At 42.6% G+C, this 18049-nt stretch overlaps 1 protein-coding gene across 1 annotated transcript in view; it reads right to left on the reverse strand.

Annotated features, from left to right (window-relative positions):
* Nucleotides 1-18049, reverse strand: part of MICAL2 (microtubule associated monooxygenase, calponin and LIM domain containing 2) — a 255246-nt gene that overhangs the window by 24951 nt on the left and 212246 nt on the right. Inside the window, exons 30-32 of the mRNA XM_053245068.1 lie at nt 14383-14468; nt 12643-12735; nt 11708-11801 (exon numbers count right to left, since the gene is read on the reverse strand). Of these exons, the coding sequence (XP_053101043.1) occupies nt 11708-11801; nt 12643-12735; nt 14383-14468 (273 nt within the window). The remainder of the gene's footprint in view (nt 1-11707; nt 11802-12642; nt 12736-14382; nt 14469-18049) is intronic.

Raw genomic sequence — 18049 nt, forward strand, 5'->3', positions numbered from 1 at the left:
CTCTTCACCACCTTCCATCCTCCCTCCCTTCCAGCCCACCACCGCCTCACCTGCCCCCAACCCCGGTCTGGCAGATGATGAGAGTCTGGTCTCTCCCACCGAAGCACACACGTGAGCACGTGTGTGCACAAATATGTGGCTGACCAACTCTGAGCCGGACCCTCCCCCCTTCAATCCCCTCTACATCCCTCTCCCCCTCCCCTTTCCTCCCCCCTGCCTCCCTGCCTCCCTCCCCCCTCCTAGCTAGCAGCGCACACATACACACACAAAACACCTGTGGTGGCAAACACCACCAGCACACATGCACTCACACTGGTGCCACCACCTCTGCCTTGGGCCTCTGTGTCCTTGAGCAGATATGTGGTGGTGGACCAGAGAAGCATTTCTTTCCAGCAAGGCAAAAGGCATGCACTCACTGCACACACACACACACACACACAAAGAGGTGAAAAGACGAGAAGAGGCAACTTCTAGAACCACCAGCAGCAGGTGAGTGTCGTGTAATTGTGTTGCTTCCCAAGGCCACTGCCCATGCTCAATGCTCAGTCTGCTGAAACTAAAGAACTAGCTACAATCACCCTTCCTCACACGCAGCTCAGCTCAGCTCAGCTGCACAGCACACTGACTAACTAGACACTACAGCTGGTGGTAGAAAAAACAGAAGTCTAGATTCTAGAAGATGTCCTGGTGGATTTTAAACTTTCAAATCTGTGCTAGGATTGCCTCGCCCGCCTCCTCCTCCTCCTCCTCCTCCTGCCTGTAATTGTGCCCTCTCCCCTTGCAGTTGCGCCGTCGTGATGGGTTGGTGATGTGCGTGCGCCGTCTACTTGTTAGCTCTCTCCTCCTCATGTTGGCTGGGCTTGCCAGGCACTGGCTGGCAGCAGCTGTTGGCTGTGTGCTAGGCTCAGGCTGTGGCACGCGTGACTGGACTGGGAATGTTATTGTAGCGGCAACACTGGTTGTGGTGGTAGCAGTAGTAGCTGTTGTTGTTGCTGGGCTGGTGGCTGCTGGCCTGTGCTGACTCTGCGCACTTGGTCTGGTCTGGTAATTTGGATGCAGATGTAGGGTGTGTGTGCATCATCCATGGGGAGCAGCAGAGCAGAGCAGAGCAGGTTGGCTGGCTTCTGTCTGTCGGGCCTAGTCAGTGGCAGGCACTGAGTGAGGCGGTGGTTTCTTTGGGCGTCACATCACCCATCATGCAGAGCGGCAGGTCTGCTGCTCTGCTGCTCCGCCTCCTGCTTCTTCTCTGTGTGTGCTGCTCTTGTGCTTAGTGTGCTGCTCCGCTGCTGCTGCTGTGCTGGCAGGCAGCACAGCAGTGGCCTTTTTGTTAGATCAGAGAGTGGGTGTTGTCTCTCTGAGTGTCCTCCTCTTACTTGCTTGGATAGGAGTGGTGGTAGTAGGTAGGCATTAAGATGGACTGACTAGGTGTTACGTGTTAGGGCGCCCAGAGAGAGGGGCCAAAAAGATGGGGTGGCAATTGTTGGGTTGCTCCTAGTATTATTGGTGAATTTTTGAAGAAAAATTTTTTTCCATTGGCTAGAATGGGGGTTTGGGGCTGCCCCAGACCCGCCTCTGTGGGGTGGCAGCACCGCCAAAGTGGGTCCGGGGCCATGGCAAAAATGCCCTCAGTCCCTCCCAGCAATCCCCGTAGAGATAGGAGTGATGGTTCTGTTGTTTTTCTGAGGTGTTCTGAGTGAGTGTGGATTCTGTGATAGCAAATGAGAGTGGATTCATGGTGTCTCATTGGAAATCTCATTAGCTATCATAGAATCTACACTCAGAACACCTCATAAAAACAACAGAACCATCACTCCTATCTCTACGGGGATTGCAGGGAGGGACTGAGGGCATTTTTGCCATGGCCCCAGACCCACTTTGGGGGTGCTGCCACCCCACAGAGGCGGGTCTGGGGCAGCCCTAAACCCCCATTCTAGCCAATGGAAAAAAAATTTTCTTCAAAATTTTTCTTCAAAATTTTGCCCCTAAGGGCTCCACATTGTGAGTTATGGGCAAGAATTAATTTTTTTAAAAAAAATTTGTAAAAAATCAGAGGAAGGTCCAATCGACTTGAAATTTGGGTGGCAGGTAGAACACAATGTCCCCTTCAAAACCAGCCACTTTTTGTGATCCGAACCGGTTCGGTTCGGATCCGAACCGGTTTGAAACCGAACCGGACCGGGGGGGTGGTCCGGCAAAACCAAAACCGAACCTCCCCGGTCCGGTCCGGACCCGGTTCGGACCCGAACCGAACCGGGAGAACCGGTTTTATGCACATCCCTACAGCTACTCTCCAGCCACTCTGCCAGGGTGGATGAAATGTTTGTTGTATGCAAACACTGTAACAAAAAAGTTACATTCCATGATTCAGACACAGCTGATTGTTTCTAATTAGTCCTGCCCCCTCTAATTAAGCAAAGAGGAACATTCTATACTGCCTTTTCCACCAAGTGTGGCCTTCATGGTGTTGCTCCCAACAGATATGATTGCCTCTTCAAATATCTAGAAGGTTGTCCCATAGGAGGAGGAGGAATCAGATTGGCTGGAGCAGCTTGAGTAGCAGCTATTCCAGCCAGTAAGAACAAAACAAGAAGTAACTGGCAGGGTAGGATGGGTTGGAGGAAACATCTGCTCTGGAGGATTCCCTGGCTGCTGGTAAGTCTGAACTATTCATCCATTCATTCAATTTCTATTCTATTTTTCCCTTCCAAAATGGCTCTAGCATGTTTGTTTTTGTGGGGCCCTTCCTGCCCTTAATGACCAGCCACCACAGCATGGTGGGGCTTTTCTAAAGCTTTTCAGAGAGAGGCTGGATGTCAGACAGAGGCTGTCAAGGATGGTGCACTGAACAGGGAACTGGACTAGAAGACTTCCAAGACTCCTTCCAACTCTAACATGCCTATTCTACTTGCTCCAAGTGTACATATTACAATGCTGATCCTAACCCACCAGACTGAGCATAACTGCCTAATCATGCTTTATAGCAACCACATTTATTTGAGATGAAGAAGCACTCTGTAGGAGAAAACAATATTCTCTATTTAGAACGTTGTTGCTCTGTTAGCGACCCACAGATTGGCAAACTGTGTATGGGCTTAGAGAATGAACTGCAAATATCTAATGGGATAACTCTGTTGGCCAAGCATGTGTGAACTTCATCAGTGTCCAAACTGAAGATGGCCAGAAGCCTCACACAAGCTGCTATATGTTTTCCAAAGAAGAGTGAGAAATAGGGATATGCACGAACCGGAGTTTGGCCGGTTCAGAGGCAGGGCGGGATTTACCTGTAAGGAGCAGGGAGGGTGCCCATCCCCCACCCTGCCACGTTTCCCCCGCCGGCGCTGTCTGTAAAATCGGAGTTGTGGGGCTGCCGTGTACCTCCCTGCAGCCCTGTTCAGTGGCGTACCGGAAGTGGCAGGTGTGCATGTACCAGCCACTTCTGGTATGCCGCTGAACAGGGCTGCAAGAAGGTATGCAGAAGCCCCACGGCACCAATTTTACAGACATCGCCGGTGGGGAAAACACAGCAGGGGCAGATGAGCAACCTCCCTGCTCCTTAAAGGTAAGCCCCCCGCCGCCAAAACAGTCGAATACTGGACCTCCAAACCAGTTCGTGCACATCCCTAGTGAGAAACAAATATAACAAATAAAACACGCACTAAAGAATCGCATCAGCAAACCACAGTCAATTTGGTCAGTTTTGCAATAATACTTAACATTATTCACAAAGCTGAGATTACTTCTGATTCTTCTACTGTATAAATTGTTGTTGTTCCAAATGCAAGATCTAATCCTCAGAGCCTCATTTGGCTCATCAGCCTTTCTAACACTTTGCTTCACCCCCACGCATGTTCTCCTCTTCGTCAATACAGTAGCTAATGAATAACGCCCACTAACAAAAGAGCCTTTCATTCTACACTCACACAATTATTAGAGGGGAGTTGCATTAATGTCACTGAAGACTACTGTTGGTAGGCCTGTCTCTAAATTTGGTTATTCACAACCTTTGCAGCTCAATGTTATTGCTTAAGTGTGATGATTTTCTAATTACCTTAATAATACCTATTAAATCACTTGAACTCCATAAGCACAGCCCTGCTTAAATACAGCTTAACCTAATAAGAACTGGTCATTTATTAAGCTATAATGCACATTATTTTTAAAAGGTTGGCTGAATGGAACATATGAACAACTGGAATTGTAGATTAACAACATAAATGTTGTTATAAGCAAAACTCCAAAATTAATAGTTTTCAAGAGTGGTTTGCAGAGACTGAAAAATTTTGTAGCCAAGACTCACAAAGGACAAATAATCATTATCCCTTCTAGAACACCTGCATCTGCAGCTGGCCATCAATCAATAAAGAAGAGAACACACTAACCAAATAAAAGGAATTCAATTATTAAGGACAGAAAAGAAACAAGGAGCTTCAGTCTCTTAAGACAAAGCAAGCAGGTATTGGGATAATGTCTTGGTGTACCTTACTGGATATTCTGTTGGCAAAATAGACTAAGCTTTTGAAACCCACAGGAATTTCAGATTCTGTAGGCTGGTTTAAGCCATATCACATGACCCCTGCTAAGTGGGCAAAGAGGCACCTTTTACCGTGGTGATTCTCTTTATTTAGCAGGGGGAGAGTAACTGGCCCTATCCACCCCCAGCACAGTACGTCCAGTGACTGCTGCTGGTGTCTATCTTATGTTTCGTTTTAGAATGTGAGCCCTTTGGGGATAGGGAGCCATCTTATTTATTTATTCTCTGTGTAAACCGCCCTGAGCCATTTTTGGAAGGGCGGTATAGAAATTGAAGAAAATATTATTAATAATAATAATAAGTAGTGAGGCACTACCTTGGCGTGGTTGTGGGGCTTGCGTGCTCTGAGGAAGGTGAGAGCTATGCCAGAGGTCCAACCATACTGGACAGGTCTCACCAGAGGAGCCAGACAAAGAGTGTCTCTCCCATCAACAATATGGTGAGACGTAACTTTAATAAATCTATACCAGATCGGTCGTCGCCCGGGTCAACAAGGACCGCGCCAGGTGCTGAAGTCCCTGGACATCTGGTGGCAAGTGGGCAACAGGACTCAGGATCTTAAGTTGAGCAACCAGGGCTGAAGACAGCAAAGTTACTGGAAGAAATGTCGCTTAACTGAAAAAAATATATGAAAAATGCCAACAAGGAAAAAATGATCTGCTATTACAAGTCTAGTCCAACTAGAAGAGGTTATTTTAAAAGAATGTACCAAATTTGGAAAGAGAAGCATCCAGATACAGAAATTACAGAACAAAGGCTAGCAGACCAGAGAAGATTCATAATAAGAAATAAAGTATTCACAGGAGTTGAGCTGGAAGAACTGCAAAGAGCAACACAGGCTCAAGACATGGAAGAAGAATTACCACCAACTGAAGAAGTTGCTCAGGCGCAGGTGGAGGAGGTGTTGGAAATAGAGGATGCCACTGTTGCCGAACTGTTTCAAAATCAAAACCAGGCAACCTCCCCTTTGCCTTCACCTCAAAAACCCGAATGCCATTTAACAGAAAAGCAACAAGAACTAAAGCAAAAAATAACTGAGCACATGAACCAAACAACCACCAGAGTTCGACTTCCAGCTCTAAAAACAGTTGCCAAAAAACAACATGCTCAGGTATTAAAAGATGTCAATGCTGCACTTGCAGAAATAACAACCAATAATTTGCAAGAAACAAACCGACTAATGTACAGTGCAGCAACAATAACAACACAAGAGCTCGGATATAAGATCAATGGACCTGTCAAAAAAGAAAGCAGTACAACACCTAAATGGAAGATTCGATTAGAAAATAAAATCTCCAGGCTTAGATCAGATGCTAGTAAATGGAAAGATATGAAAGACAAGAAGCTGAAGAATGGAAACACCAAACAGTGTCTGATCCAAAAATACCACCTAGATTCAAGGAGAATTAGAGAAGTCCTGGAAATAATAAAGCAGCAAGTAACAGCAGTGTCAAAGAAGATTAGCAGATATGAAGCCAGAACTACACAACACAAGCAAAATCTCCAATTCCAGTCGAATCAGAGACATTTCTACCAAAGCATAGAAGGAGAAACTGCAAGAAACATAGAAACACCAAATAAAGAAGAAACAATGCAATTCTGGGGAAAATTATGGGACAATCCAATAGATTATAATAAAAAAGCAGGCTGGATGAAAGAGGTCAAAAAATGTAACCAACAAATGCAAGATCTAATAATAGCACCAGAATTAATAAGTGAAAGAGCAAAGAAAATTAAAAATTGGACTGCTCCAGGCGACGATGAACTGCATGGCTTTTGGCTTAAACACCTAACAAGCCTTCATAAACAACTGTCAAAACAGTTCAATCACATTTTGCAAGGAGGTGATATTGAACAATGGCTAACAACTGGGAAAACTCATCTCATCATGAAAGACCCAGCAAAAGGTGCAGTTCCAAGTAATTATAGACCGATAACCTGTCTGCCAACCATGTTCAAATTATTAACTGGAATAATAGCAGATGAAGTGATGCAACACTTATTAACTAACAAACAGCTTCCAGTTGAACAGAAAGGAAATTGTCCGAACACCAGAGGCACAAAATACCAGCTGCTGATTGACAAAATGATTTTAGAAAATTGCAAGAGAAGAAAAACCAATCTAAGTGTTGCATGGATTGACTACAAGAAAGCCTTCGATTCATTGCCTCACACATGGATACTAAAATGTTTAGAAACAGCTGGTGTCAGCAAAAACATTCAGATATTTATAAAAAAAGCAATGAGCCTGTGGAGTACACAGTTAACAATCAATGGCGAGACACTTGGACAGTTTAGCATTAGAAGAGGCATTTTCCAAGGGGACTCACTATCCCCTCTGTTGTTTGTAATCGCCATGACCCCACTTTCACAAATACTAAACAAAACAGGCCTCGGATACCAAACATCTAAAACATCAAGTCAAATCAACCATCTGCTGTACATGGACGATCTGAAGTTGTATGGAAAGTCCCAGTCAGAAATCGAATCACTGCTAAACACTGTCCGTATATTCAGTAGCGATATAGCAATGGAGTTTGGACTAGACAAGTGTGCTGCATTAATAATGAACAGAGGGAAAATAACAAAAACAGAAGGAATAGAACTGCCCAATGTAAGCAAGATCAAGAACCTGGAAGAGAAAGAACCTTCAAATACCTGGGCATTCTCCAGGCTGATAACATCGCACACACTGAAGTTAAGAGAAAAATTGGGAGTGAATACATCAGGAGAGTTAGAAAAATCCTCAAGTCCAAACTCAATGGCGAGAACACCATACAAGCCATCAACACCTGGGCTATACCTGTTATCAGATACATTGCAGGAATAATAGACTGGACCCAGGCAGAGCTAGAGACGCTAGATCGTAAGACCAGGAAAATCATGACCATCAATCATCACGCAGTGATGTCGATAGGCTATACCTCCCTCACAGCTCAGGTGGAAGAGGAATGCTGCAAGTCCATCAAACAGTAGAGGAGGAGAAAAGAGACCTTGAAGAATATATCAAGGACAGTGAAGAAGATGCACTTCAAATGGTCAATAATGCGAAACTATCAACACCAATGAAACCAAGCAGGCCTACAAGAAAGAACAAGTCAAGAACCGAGCAGAAAAATGGAAAAATAAGCCACTGCATGGTCAATATTTGCACAATATAAGTGGAAAATCAGACATCACCAAGACCTGGCAATGGCTTAAGAATGGCAACTTGAAGAAAGAAACAGAGGGTTTAATACTGGCTGCACAAGAACAGGCACTAAGAACAAATGCAATAAGAGCCAAAGTCAAAAAATCAACCACAAACGGCAAGTGCCGCCTTTGTAAAGAAGCAGATGAAACCGTGGACCACCTAATCAGCTGCTGTAAAAAGATCGCACAGACTGACTACAAACAAAGGCATGACAAAGTATCAGGGATGATACACTGGAACATCTGCAAAAAATACAAGCTACCTGTAGTCAAAAATTGGTGGGACCATAAAATTGAAAAAGTGGTAGAAAATGAAGATGTAAAAATATTATGGGACTTCCGACTACAAACAGACAAACATCTGCCACACGATACACCAGACATAACTGTAGTCGAGAAGAAAGAAAAACAAGTGAAAATAATCGACATAGCAATACCAGGGGATAGCAGAATAGAAGAAAAAGAAATAGAAAAAAATCACCAAATACAAAGATCTACAAATTGAAATTGAAAGGCTGTGGCAGAAGAAGACCAAAATAATCCCAGTGGTAATTGGCACCCTGGGTGCAGTTCCAAAAGACCTTGAAGAGCACCTCAACACCATAGGGGCCATAGAAATCACCATCAGCCAATTACAAAAAGCAGCTTTACTGGGAACGGCCTATATTCTGCGACGATATCTATAACAATTGACAATAAAATTCTGGCATCCCAGGTCCTTGGGAAGGACTCGATGTCTGGATAAAACAAACCAGTCAATAACACCTGTCTGACTGTGTAAACAAGAAATAATAATAATAATATCTCCCACATACAGTATCTGCACAGCCCTTACCCATGAGGCTCTCTGTATGTCAAATGTTCTCCCATCCCAGTGCTCAGCCCACCCACATAAGTGGACCTAGGAGCCTTCCGGTAAAAAAAAAATGTCGCAATGACCTTGAACTAACCTCCATGTCCCATTTACTTGTTGTGTGCCATTATTTGCAAGAAGCAATTGGTGTCACTGCATTTAAGGCAAGTGCTAATGATCAGGTGGGGATGAGGTTCTACAGATCAGTGAGAATGGAGCAGGCAGACAGCTAAACCAAGCTACACTGGCTACCAGGAGGTTTTAAAGACAGGCTTTATGCTGTGGTGTATCTGATGAGCGAATCTACTTCACAGCAGATTTGAGACAGTTTAATTTGGAGGATTAGATGGAGCATTCACATAGCCCTTGGCTGCTCCCCTACACACATCAAAGACAAGCATCAGACCTTAGCAGAAACATCTCCCCCACCAAAAAGCCGTTGGAAATAGAGGATTGTTTTAAGTTGGACATACCGCAGGCTAAGACAGAATTCGCAGCCTCCCTTCGGGGAAAAACAAAGTGCTGTCTGTCCTGGTCCCTGATAGCCCGCTAGGAGGTCGAGTTAAATCAGAGAATATGTGGACTGGCACACTCCAATCAGGAGTGGATTCGGCGGGAAAGCTCTGTCTGTAAAACCTCCAGGCAAAATACAAGGTGCTGGTTATAAACTATAAAACTTTAAACAGCTTAGGCCTTGGGTATTTAAGATAACCTCTTCTTTCCCATGACCCCCATCATCCATTGAGATCATCCAAAGAGGTCAGTTTGCAGTTGCCACCAGCTCATCTGAGATGGGCCTTTTCTGTTGCTGCCCCAAGTCTCTGGAATGCACTCCCTGTTGACATAAGAGCCTCTCCATCTCTGACAACTTTTAACAAGTCCGTAAAGACTTATCTTTTCACCCAGGCTTTTCAATTTAACTGGGGTTTTGAATTGCTTTAAGGTTTTACTTTTTTCTTTTAATTTGTTGTAAACCACACAGAGACATAAGTTTGGGGCAGTATACACATTTGATAGATAAATACATAAATGAACAAACTACTCTCCCAATATTTATTTGAAAGGCAACATTACAGCTAGAAAAGTAATAGCAGTAATACCATAATAAGGACTAAAAAGAACTAGATGCTGTACAAAAATAGCTAACACAGAACGAGGCTCTGCCCAATGGCATACAAACTGATCCCTTGAATTTAATAAAAGAAAGCAAGGGAAGATGGAGGAAACCAATCAAATAATATAATCAGGAGAATACTAACTGAAATAAATAAGCCTTGAGGGATTTCTTAAAGGCCATCATGGATCTAATTGACAAGGTTTTAACATTCAGCAAGATGGGAAAAGCTAAAGGAAAAAAGGCAAAGATATTAAGAGTGTTGGAAGTGGTTTAAAAAAAGAAAAATACCGAGAGAACTCAGAAAAAGTGAAGAAGGAACAAATGAAAGGAAAGATTTATGTAAGGGCTTACATGCCAAATAACATTTTGCATGTGCAACAGGGGAGGATCAGTTTTCACTGACCCCTCTCCCTTGCAGCCATGCCCTGAAAGATATAGAACCTTCAGGGACATATTTTTCATGTGACAAAGAGGGCTGAAGAAGGAAGGGGAGATCAGTGAAAATCACCCCACCCCCACTGCATGTGTGCAATGTTATTTGGTGCACACAACGTTGGTCTGGATGTTAGTAAATGACACTAGAAAGTGCATACTTCAGATTTAAACAACAAACGTGGGTACAAAAAGGACAGGGTAACAAATTAAAGAAAGTGATAAAGGAGTATCACAATCATATTTCTCAGCAGAAGAAATATGTTGAGCAACAAAATGGTTGTGGGGCAGGGAGCAAATAAAAGGCCTGAAATGAAACATTGGCAAACCATAGATCACTGCATAACACAAACATGATAAAATTAAAGAATCAATCACAAAAAAGAAGAGAATAACTGTTCACAATTATTAAGAAGTTGATACTGATAGTTATGTGTTTTGAATATAAAAGAAATGAAAAGAAATGCCAAAAAAGGGAAAAATTAAACAAAGAACCTAATTCAAAACAGAAACAAAAATAGTAATCTTAGTAACAGATAGAACAGGGAGATCAAAAGGAAAAATAAGGAACTCTCCTTTTAAAAACAAGCTAAATTAAGCTTAAGGAAATGAATTAACAACCAGAAAAAAGTTGGATATGATATAATCTTTATGTGTCCCTTTTTTCTACTCCCTGTACTTAGAAAACCTCTTTTGTCCCCTTTTCTTTTCTTTGGGGAATGCCTTGAAAGTTCTGTGACTTGCTAGAGCTCTCATTCTCCAGGTTTCAATGCCCTCCCACTTCCTAGAAACTGTCTGTGATATGAAAAGGATGCACCTGTCTCTAGTGCACATGCATCCAAATGCAGAAGCAGCATGAACGCTAAGGCATCATGCAGTGCATAGTGTAACCTTTCACCCTGTAGTGCTGAGGTATCTTTGGAACCTTTGATCATATCTTGTAGAGCAATTGAAGTTTTCAAATATAACTTCCACTAAAAAACCCAAATATTTATTTGGGTTCTAAATCAGCAGAGGAAAACCTACTGCAGAGGGAAAGGAAAGGAAGTACAATGAATATAGGGCAGAGTCTCCTCCCATTTGTGGGAGTTGACCCAGGCAGTGCAATCCTCGGTATGCTGTAAAAGGAATGCATCCCTGTTTTCATCTGTAAAATATTGGATGACATGAATCAAACTGAAATATTTAGAAAATGAAGGTTTTGTTATTCTGAGCACATGGTAAATTCAAAGCAAAGTAATAATCTAAATATCTCTCCCTCATGGAAAGCTACTTTTCAATGCAGGATGAGGGATTTATTTTTTTTACATTTATCTGGTTTTGTGCCGAAAATTAACCTGGCCACAGTTGGGAGCAATTCAATAACTGCTTTGCCACACAGCGCACTTTGAATTTGCTATGAGATCAGGTCAGCACTAAGGCTTCAAGATACATACATTAAGAACAGTATCTACTCCACCCTACCCTTTAATCCATCATTAAACAAAAAGTGCATTTCCTCAACATCTCACCAACAGTAGCTCTAATATCTTCTAGAAAGCGGGCATATTCAAATAATAATAAAATTTCCTGCCCTGTTTACCTGATTCTCCTCGTAGTTCCCTCTCTAGTTGAACACCATACACTTCCAGAGCCCGCTGCTTTTCTTCCACTTCTTCCAATAACCGCTGGATAGCCTGGACAGAGGCATAATTTCCCCCCCAATTAAAATTTCCTATATCAAAGGAGTACACATGAACCTATGAAGCTGCCATATTGCCCCATCTAGCCCAGTCTGTTCTGATTGGCAGTGGCTCTCCATGGACATAGGCAGGTTTTCACAAGCCCGGGTACCTGAGATTTTTTAAAAATTGCAGATGCTGGAGATTGCACCTGTAACCTTCTGCACACAATAAAGTGCTGAAATATGGGTCAGCAACTATGCTCCCTCCCCATTTTCCCCATATAGTCTTCACTATCTAACAAAGATGCATATAGGAATGATTATTTTTCTAAATAGCTCTGGCATGCAAACATGATAACAGGAGCAGGGGGCAAAGGATCTGAAGACTTTGACTGCATTGCTTAACAGCAGCAGCAGCAGCACCACCACCACCACCACCACCACCACCACCACCACCACCAGATTCTACACTACAACAAATGAATCTGCAGAACTATTCTTTGGTAGCAGAATTGTCTAACTATATATAGTACAGTTATGACAATCTGGAAAATTCTATCCAGTCTAGAAAATCCAATATTCTCATTCATTCCAACACCATTAAAGAAAGATGGATTATATAGAGACCATCTTCAATATAATTGATGACTGAAAATGCAATGAGTGATACAAGTTAGAAGCGGGAATGCAAACCACCATATGAAGATAAAAGGAAAATCCAGCCACAGTATAATAGCTCCAAGCAGTTATCTCTGTAGGTCCTTCCCCCGCAATCTGGGCTTTCATTTACTAATCATTCAGCATCACCATACACATTTGGCTCTTGTGTTCACTTTTTTAAAAAGTGTAATTACCTGTGCTTTGTGGAGTCTTTTTAGTTCTTCTTGCTTAACCAGTTGCTTTGTTTCCTTTTCCAACTTCCTGCTTCTTTTAAGAATTCTTTTTGTCTATAAAAACAAACAGAAAAGGTAATCAATACTTTGTACTTAGCCACGGCTTTTCATAGACTTTTCTTTTAATGTGGATGTTAAGTAGTTTTTGACTGAGTTGACTAGGTACATTCTGAGACATTTGCCCTCATCAATAGGGACCTTGCTGCAATCTTTGTTAGGCATTAGCATTTTCTGTCGATAAAGGCGAGGGTAATGCTCCCATCAGTGAAGATGAAACTGCACATCTGTAAACCCAAGATGAATTATCCTGGTGACTAAGACAGGCACATTAGGGAGTATAGAGCTGCCATTCAAGTCTTGACCTACTTATTTCTTCTGTGAAATGCTAATTATTGTGAAAGAAAAGCAACATTGTACTTTGTTGGGAAATACAGTCCAGATTGGAAGTACACATTGATCTAGGGTTATTGGATGACATTTTACCATGCTTGGAGACCTCCTTCCAGGAGGAGATGTAGGTAGACTATGTACCATAAGAGAAAAAGATGGTTAAAGATCTAAAGATCATGAAGGTACACCACCAAGTCCTAAAATTCTCAAAATGTTTCCTTTCCTTCCATCTACATACAGTATAGTCCTATGAGCACAATAAGATACATTCATTTATAGGCTACTCTTGCTCATGCCATTATCTAGGGACAAGTATCCCGCCAATACTAAAGGTGAGTTTATAAGACTTTTCACAGGACAATGCCACCAATAGGTGATACATCTGTATTGTTCTTCTGTGGTTATTTGACCTTACAGGTGGCTAAACTGAGACCATCCAATGATTTCCTTCCACTGAACATTAACAGTGTCTTATCTTTGACTGTATTTGCAAATGATGTTCATATCTGTTATGTCAGTGGACTCATGTTCTTGCTTAATGGAACAATATACATGTTAAAGCCAAATGCAAAATACAGCTTAGCAGGATTTTCAAAGTAAACATGATTACTTCCTTCCCTTCAATCAAATAATGCTCTGCAGGTCCAAATAACAGCTAATTAAAAATTGCAGTGCATTAGGTGTCCTGGGTGAAGAACTGCAGGACATTGTACTGACACACCCTTGAGCTATTTAAGGTACAAATGGTGGTGTAAATATGGAGAGAAATGAGACTGTGTGAATGGTGGAGGTGGAGTGTATGCATTCCACTGCCATCAATACTCTTCCTCCTCTGCTAGTTGCATTTCTTCTTCTGGACCCATTGGCTGAGGAATAACGAGTGAAATACCTGATCACTTGCGCAAGCCCCGTGAAGGGTCAGAACTATCATAACACCCCTTCATATGCAGCACACTCATCTGACTGATTGATTAAGTGCTGTCAAGTCGGTGCCAACTCTTAGCAACCACATAGATAGTTTCTCTCCAGGATGATCTGTGGCCTTTAAGGTCTCTTAGTGGTGCATTCATTGCTGCCATAATCAAGTCTATCCACCTTGCTGCTGGTCGTCCTCTTCTTCTCTTTCCTTCAACTTTTCCCAGCATTATGGACTTCTCAAGGGAGCTGGGTCTTCACATTAACATATTGGTGGTGGCGGGGCGGGAGGGGAGGGACACAACAAACCAAAAAAACCCACAACCAAAATTTTAGACCAAGACTAATCTTGTTCAATTCAAGAGGGCTTGGGGATAATGGAGTTGGAAAGATTACCTTGTGTGGCAATGGAGGCTTGTGTTCTAATTCACTATCAGAGGATGAACTATAATCAGTCACTTGTTTTCTAACAGGTTCGGAGCCTAAAACAGGAACAAAAAGCTCAATGAAGCAGATGTTCTTCTTTGCTCACCATAGCCACTTACACTGCACCTGCCCTTAGCTTTACAAGATATACCTAACAGCAATTTGGAAAACTGGCTGATTACATTATTTAAATTCTTGGCCACCATTCAAGGCCTTCCCTGCTTGGCAATTTCATGACCAACCCCACTCTGCAAATGTATCAAGTTTTATGTATGACTCAGTTAAGTCCAATTTCCATTGCATGATGGCTCAAGCCTGCATTCAGCAATCAAATCTGTTATTAAAATGCATAGCTGAAGTTAGCCGTGTTATCTCAATGATTGTCTAAGTCTCACCAAGCGGAGTTACTGAATGCACAAAGTCTGAGCCAGCCTTTAAACAAATTACCCTTATGTGGCTTGTAGCATCTGGCACCCATTTTTACTCTGTGACATCTGCTCAGTGTAAAATGGCTGGCGTCAGAATGTCTGGTCATATAAAAAAAGTCACAAATATAATCAGAAGCAAATGGACCTTGCGAAGGAGGCTTTATCACACAGCCTCATGCAACATAAATATTTCATTAATGAGGTCTAAACACATGTCGCTTATAATTTTCTCTCTCTCAGGATTATCACACGTTTGAATGGTAAATGCTGTATATACATGCACACGGCACAGCAATGCATTCTTCCACAAGTTTCTTCAAATGGGAAATTTAAGAAAGATCTCTGGGAGGAACCAGTCTTCAAAAGATTCAGATTGATTTGGTTTTTATGTCTCCAGTTTTGTTTTTGCCCAGTTCATCAGTGTAATGTTTTAACAGGCACGAAACACTTCCGCTTGTTCTTTTAAATTTATTTCTCTAATTCATAGACTTCTCTCCCCTCGCCACAAGAAAACAGAATCGGCACCAGGAACATCTGTTGGTCCACTTAACTGTAGGTTTAATGATTAACACCTGGAATGGACTCTGTTCAGGCAGTGAGTGGAAAGCACATGACATTAAAGATGACTGAGGGCCTTTTGCTTAATTTGAGATGCATAACTATTGATTTGCTATAATCCACTGTATGAATACAGACTTGTATTAGGGAGAGGCATAACATCACATCCAGCAAGTGGATTTTACTCCCCAGAGTACCAAAGGTTTAACCACCACCACCATTAACGTTATTTGTTAGCCACCTCATAACAAATTGTTCTCTGGGAGGCTCACAACAGAACATTAAAGTTTCCATTAAAAACACACAACACATTCAATCATAACAGACCAAAAGGGAAAAAAGAAAACACAAAATACAATACAAAGCAATTTTAACACTCTTTAAAAATCCACATTTAAAAGGCCTGAGTGAACAAAAAAGATTAATGATTAACAAAAAGGTTTATATATACTTTGAGACACACAAACTAGGCAGTGAGGATACTGATTGCAATCCAGCAGGATTATTTATGCGTGCACAAGCAACAATAAATACACATCAGGATTTCTTGAGCTTCACCCTTCACTAGTAAATTGCATTTTACTCCAAGGGGAGTTTAAAAAGCAACACTGTAGTGTACGTTGGGAGCTGCAGATGACCTGAAAAATTCCGATGACCACAGAACATCACATTAGAAAATAAAGTAAGTGTGCATGTCTGTGTCTCTGGCTGCATTTGCACTTAATGCAAAACTGGAGTTGAAGGAGCCAGAGGTTGCCAAATCTGTATGTCCGAATATAGAACACCTCCAGTTTCATGTGGAGAGCAACCCAAGGTTCCGCTCTCCAAACGGAACCCTCGGGTTCTAGTGAGTTTCAACACCACAACTCGAGGTTGAATGCAGCCTGTGTTACATGTGAATGCTGAACTGAATGCTGAACATGGAGGAGAGGTCTATCAATGGCTACTAGTTGGAGGACTATAGGCCACCTCCAGCATCAAAGGCAGGATGCCTCTGAGTACCAGTTGCAGAGGAGTAACAGCAGGAGAGAGGGCATGCTCTCAACTCCTGCCTGTAGGCTTCCAGCGGCATCTGGTGGGCCACTTTGTGAAACAGGATGCTGGACTAGATGGGCCTTGGGCTTGATCCAGCAGGGCTATTCTTGTGTTCTTAACTGCAGGCTGTGTTGCCTGAAATTGGAGTTTTCTGAAACTCCTCCCTCTCTCCAGCTGTGATTGTCTTGCGGGTTGTCTTTCATGAGAGAAGGATGCCCACACAGCCAGTCCCCACTCCTCTCTGCAGCCTCACTGATGCAGGATCCCTGCTCTCAGTTATGTCTGAATTCGGACAGGAGAGCGGGGAAGGGGGGGAGGGAGTGGAATCACAGGTCCATTGGACCCACAGCTCCATGTTACATGTGTCTGTGTGCCTGTGTCATGAAACACAACACTAAGGAAGTGTCCACACTCTGGGAAGATGCATCTGCACTGCAGAAGGCAATGCAGTGTGCGGATGGGCTCTGCTTCCTCTGAAAATGCCCTGCACCACCTGAAAATCTATCACTGAGGGTTGCACATCCGCCAGGGAGATATTTTCAGCTGGTGCAGAAATTTGAAATTCTGGAGGAAGTAGAGATTGGAGAAAATCTCCTCTCTACCCTGCATGTTATGCAGCTAAGACAGCTCTCCACAGCACATCTTCCTGGAGCGCTGACACCTCCTTAGTTAAGATATCAGCCACTGAATTTAATAGAGGAGTACATGTAATAATCAAACTTGGGTAACTTGTTTTTGAACTACAGGTTCAAACAACAACAGGTGTGTGAGAGTATGAGAAAATGTGTCAACATCTTAAAAGTAGGGGGAATACAGAAATCAAACCAGACTCCATTGTTAAAAGCCTATTTACAAAGTCTTAATAGCCCAAGTTCTCAAATCTAGTGATTCTCTAGCAGTAATTAATTCGATGAACAAGGTGTGGCAACAGAGAATGATCTCAAGCTTGAGCACAATCTGGCGACTAAAGGACAGTTGCAGGAGAGATTAATTGCTGGCCTTCAGTGACTAGAAAAGTATGTTTGGGAATAGATGCTCTTTCAGGTCATCTAGGCCTGGCTCATGTCCAGATCATGCAAAATAATAGCTCCGCTCTATTCTGGGCTGTCAGACCGCACTTGGAATACTTTGACCAGTTCTGGACACTACATTTAGAGGAGAATATTGATACATGGGAATGGGTTCAAAAGTGGGTAACAAAGATGGTGAGGGGTCTGGAAATGCAATCCCATGAAGGAGCTGAGCATGTTTAGCCTGGAGAAGAGAAGATTAAAGAGAGATAGGATTGCCATCTTCAACTATCTGAACAGCTATCATGTAAAGAAGGAGCAAATGTATTCACTGTTGCTCCTGAGGGCAAGACTAGAACCAGTGGATTAAAAGGGTCAAAATTACAAGAAACGGGTTTAAAGGGTTAGGATTTCAAAAAGTGGGTTGAAATCCAGTTGATCCAGAATATATGTCCAGATTCAGGCCAGACACCAGAGGAATCTCCTAATGATCAGAGCTATTCAGCAGTCTGCCTCGTGGTATCTTTTCAAACAAAGGCCGTGTGTCTATCTGTCAGGGATGCTGTAGCAGTTTACTGCCCTGAGCAGAAACTGGACTGAAAGATC

Source organism: Hemicordylus capensis, chromosome 1 (assembly GCF_027244095.1).
Source record: "Hemicordylus capensis ecotype Gifberg chromosome 1, rHemCap1.1.pri, whole genome shotgun sequence".
Taxonomy (NCBI): Eukaryota; Metazoa; Chordata; class Lepidosauria; order Squamata; family Cordylidae; genus Hemicordylus; species Hemicordylus capensis.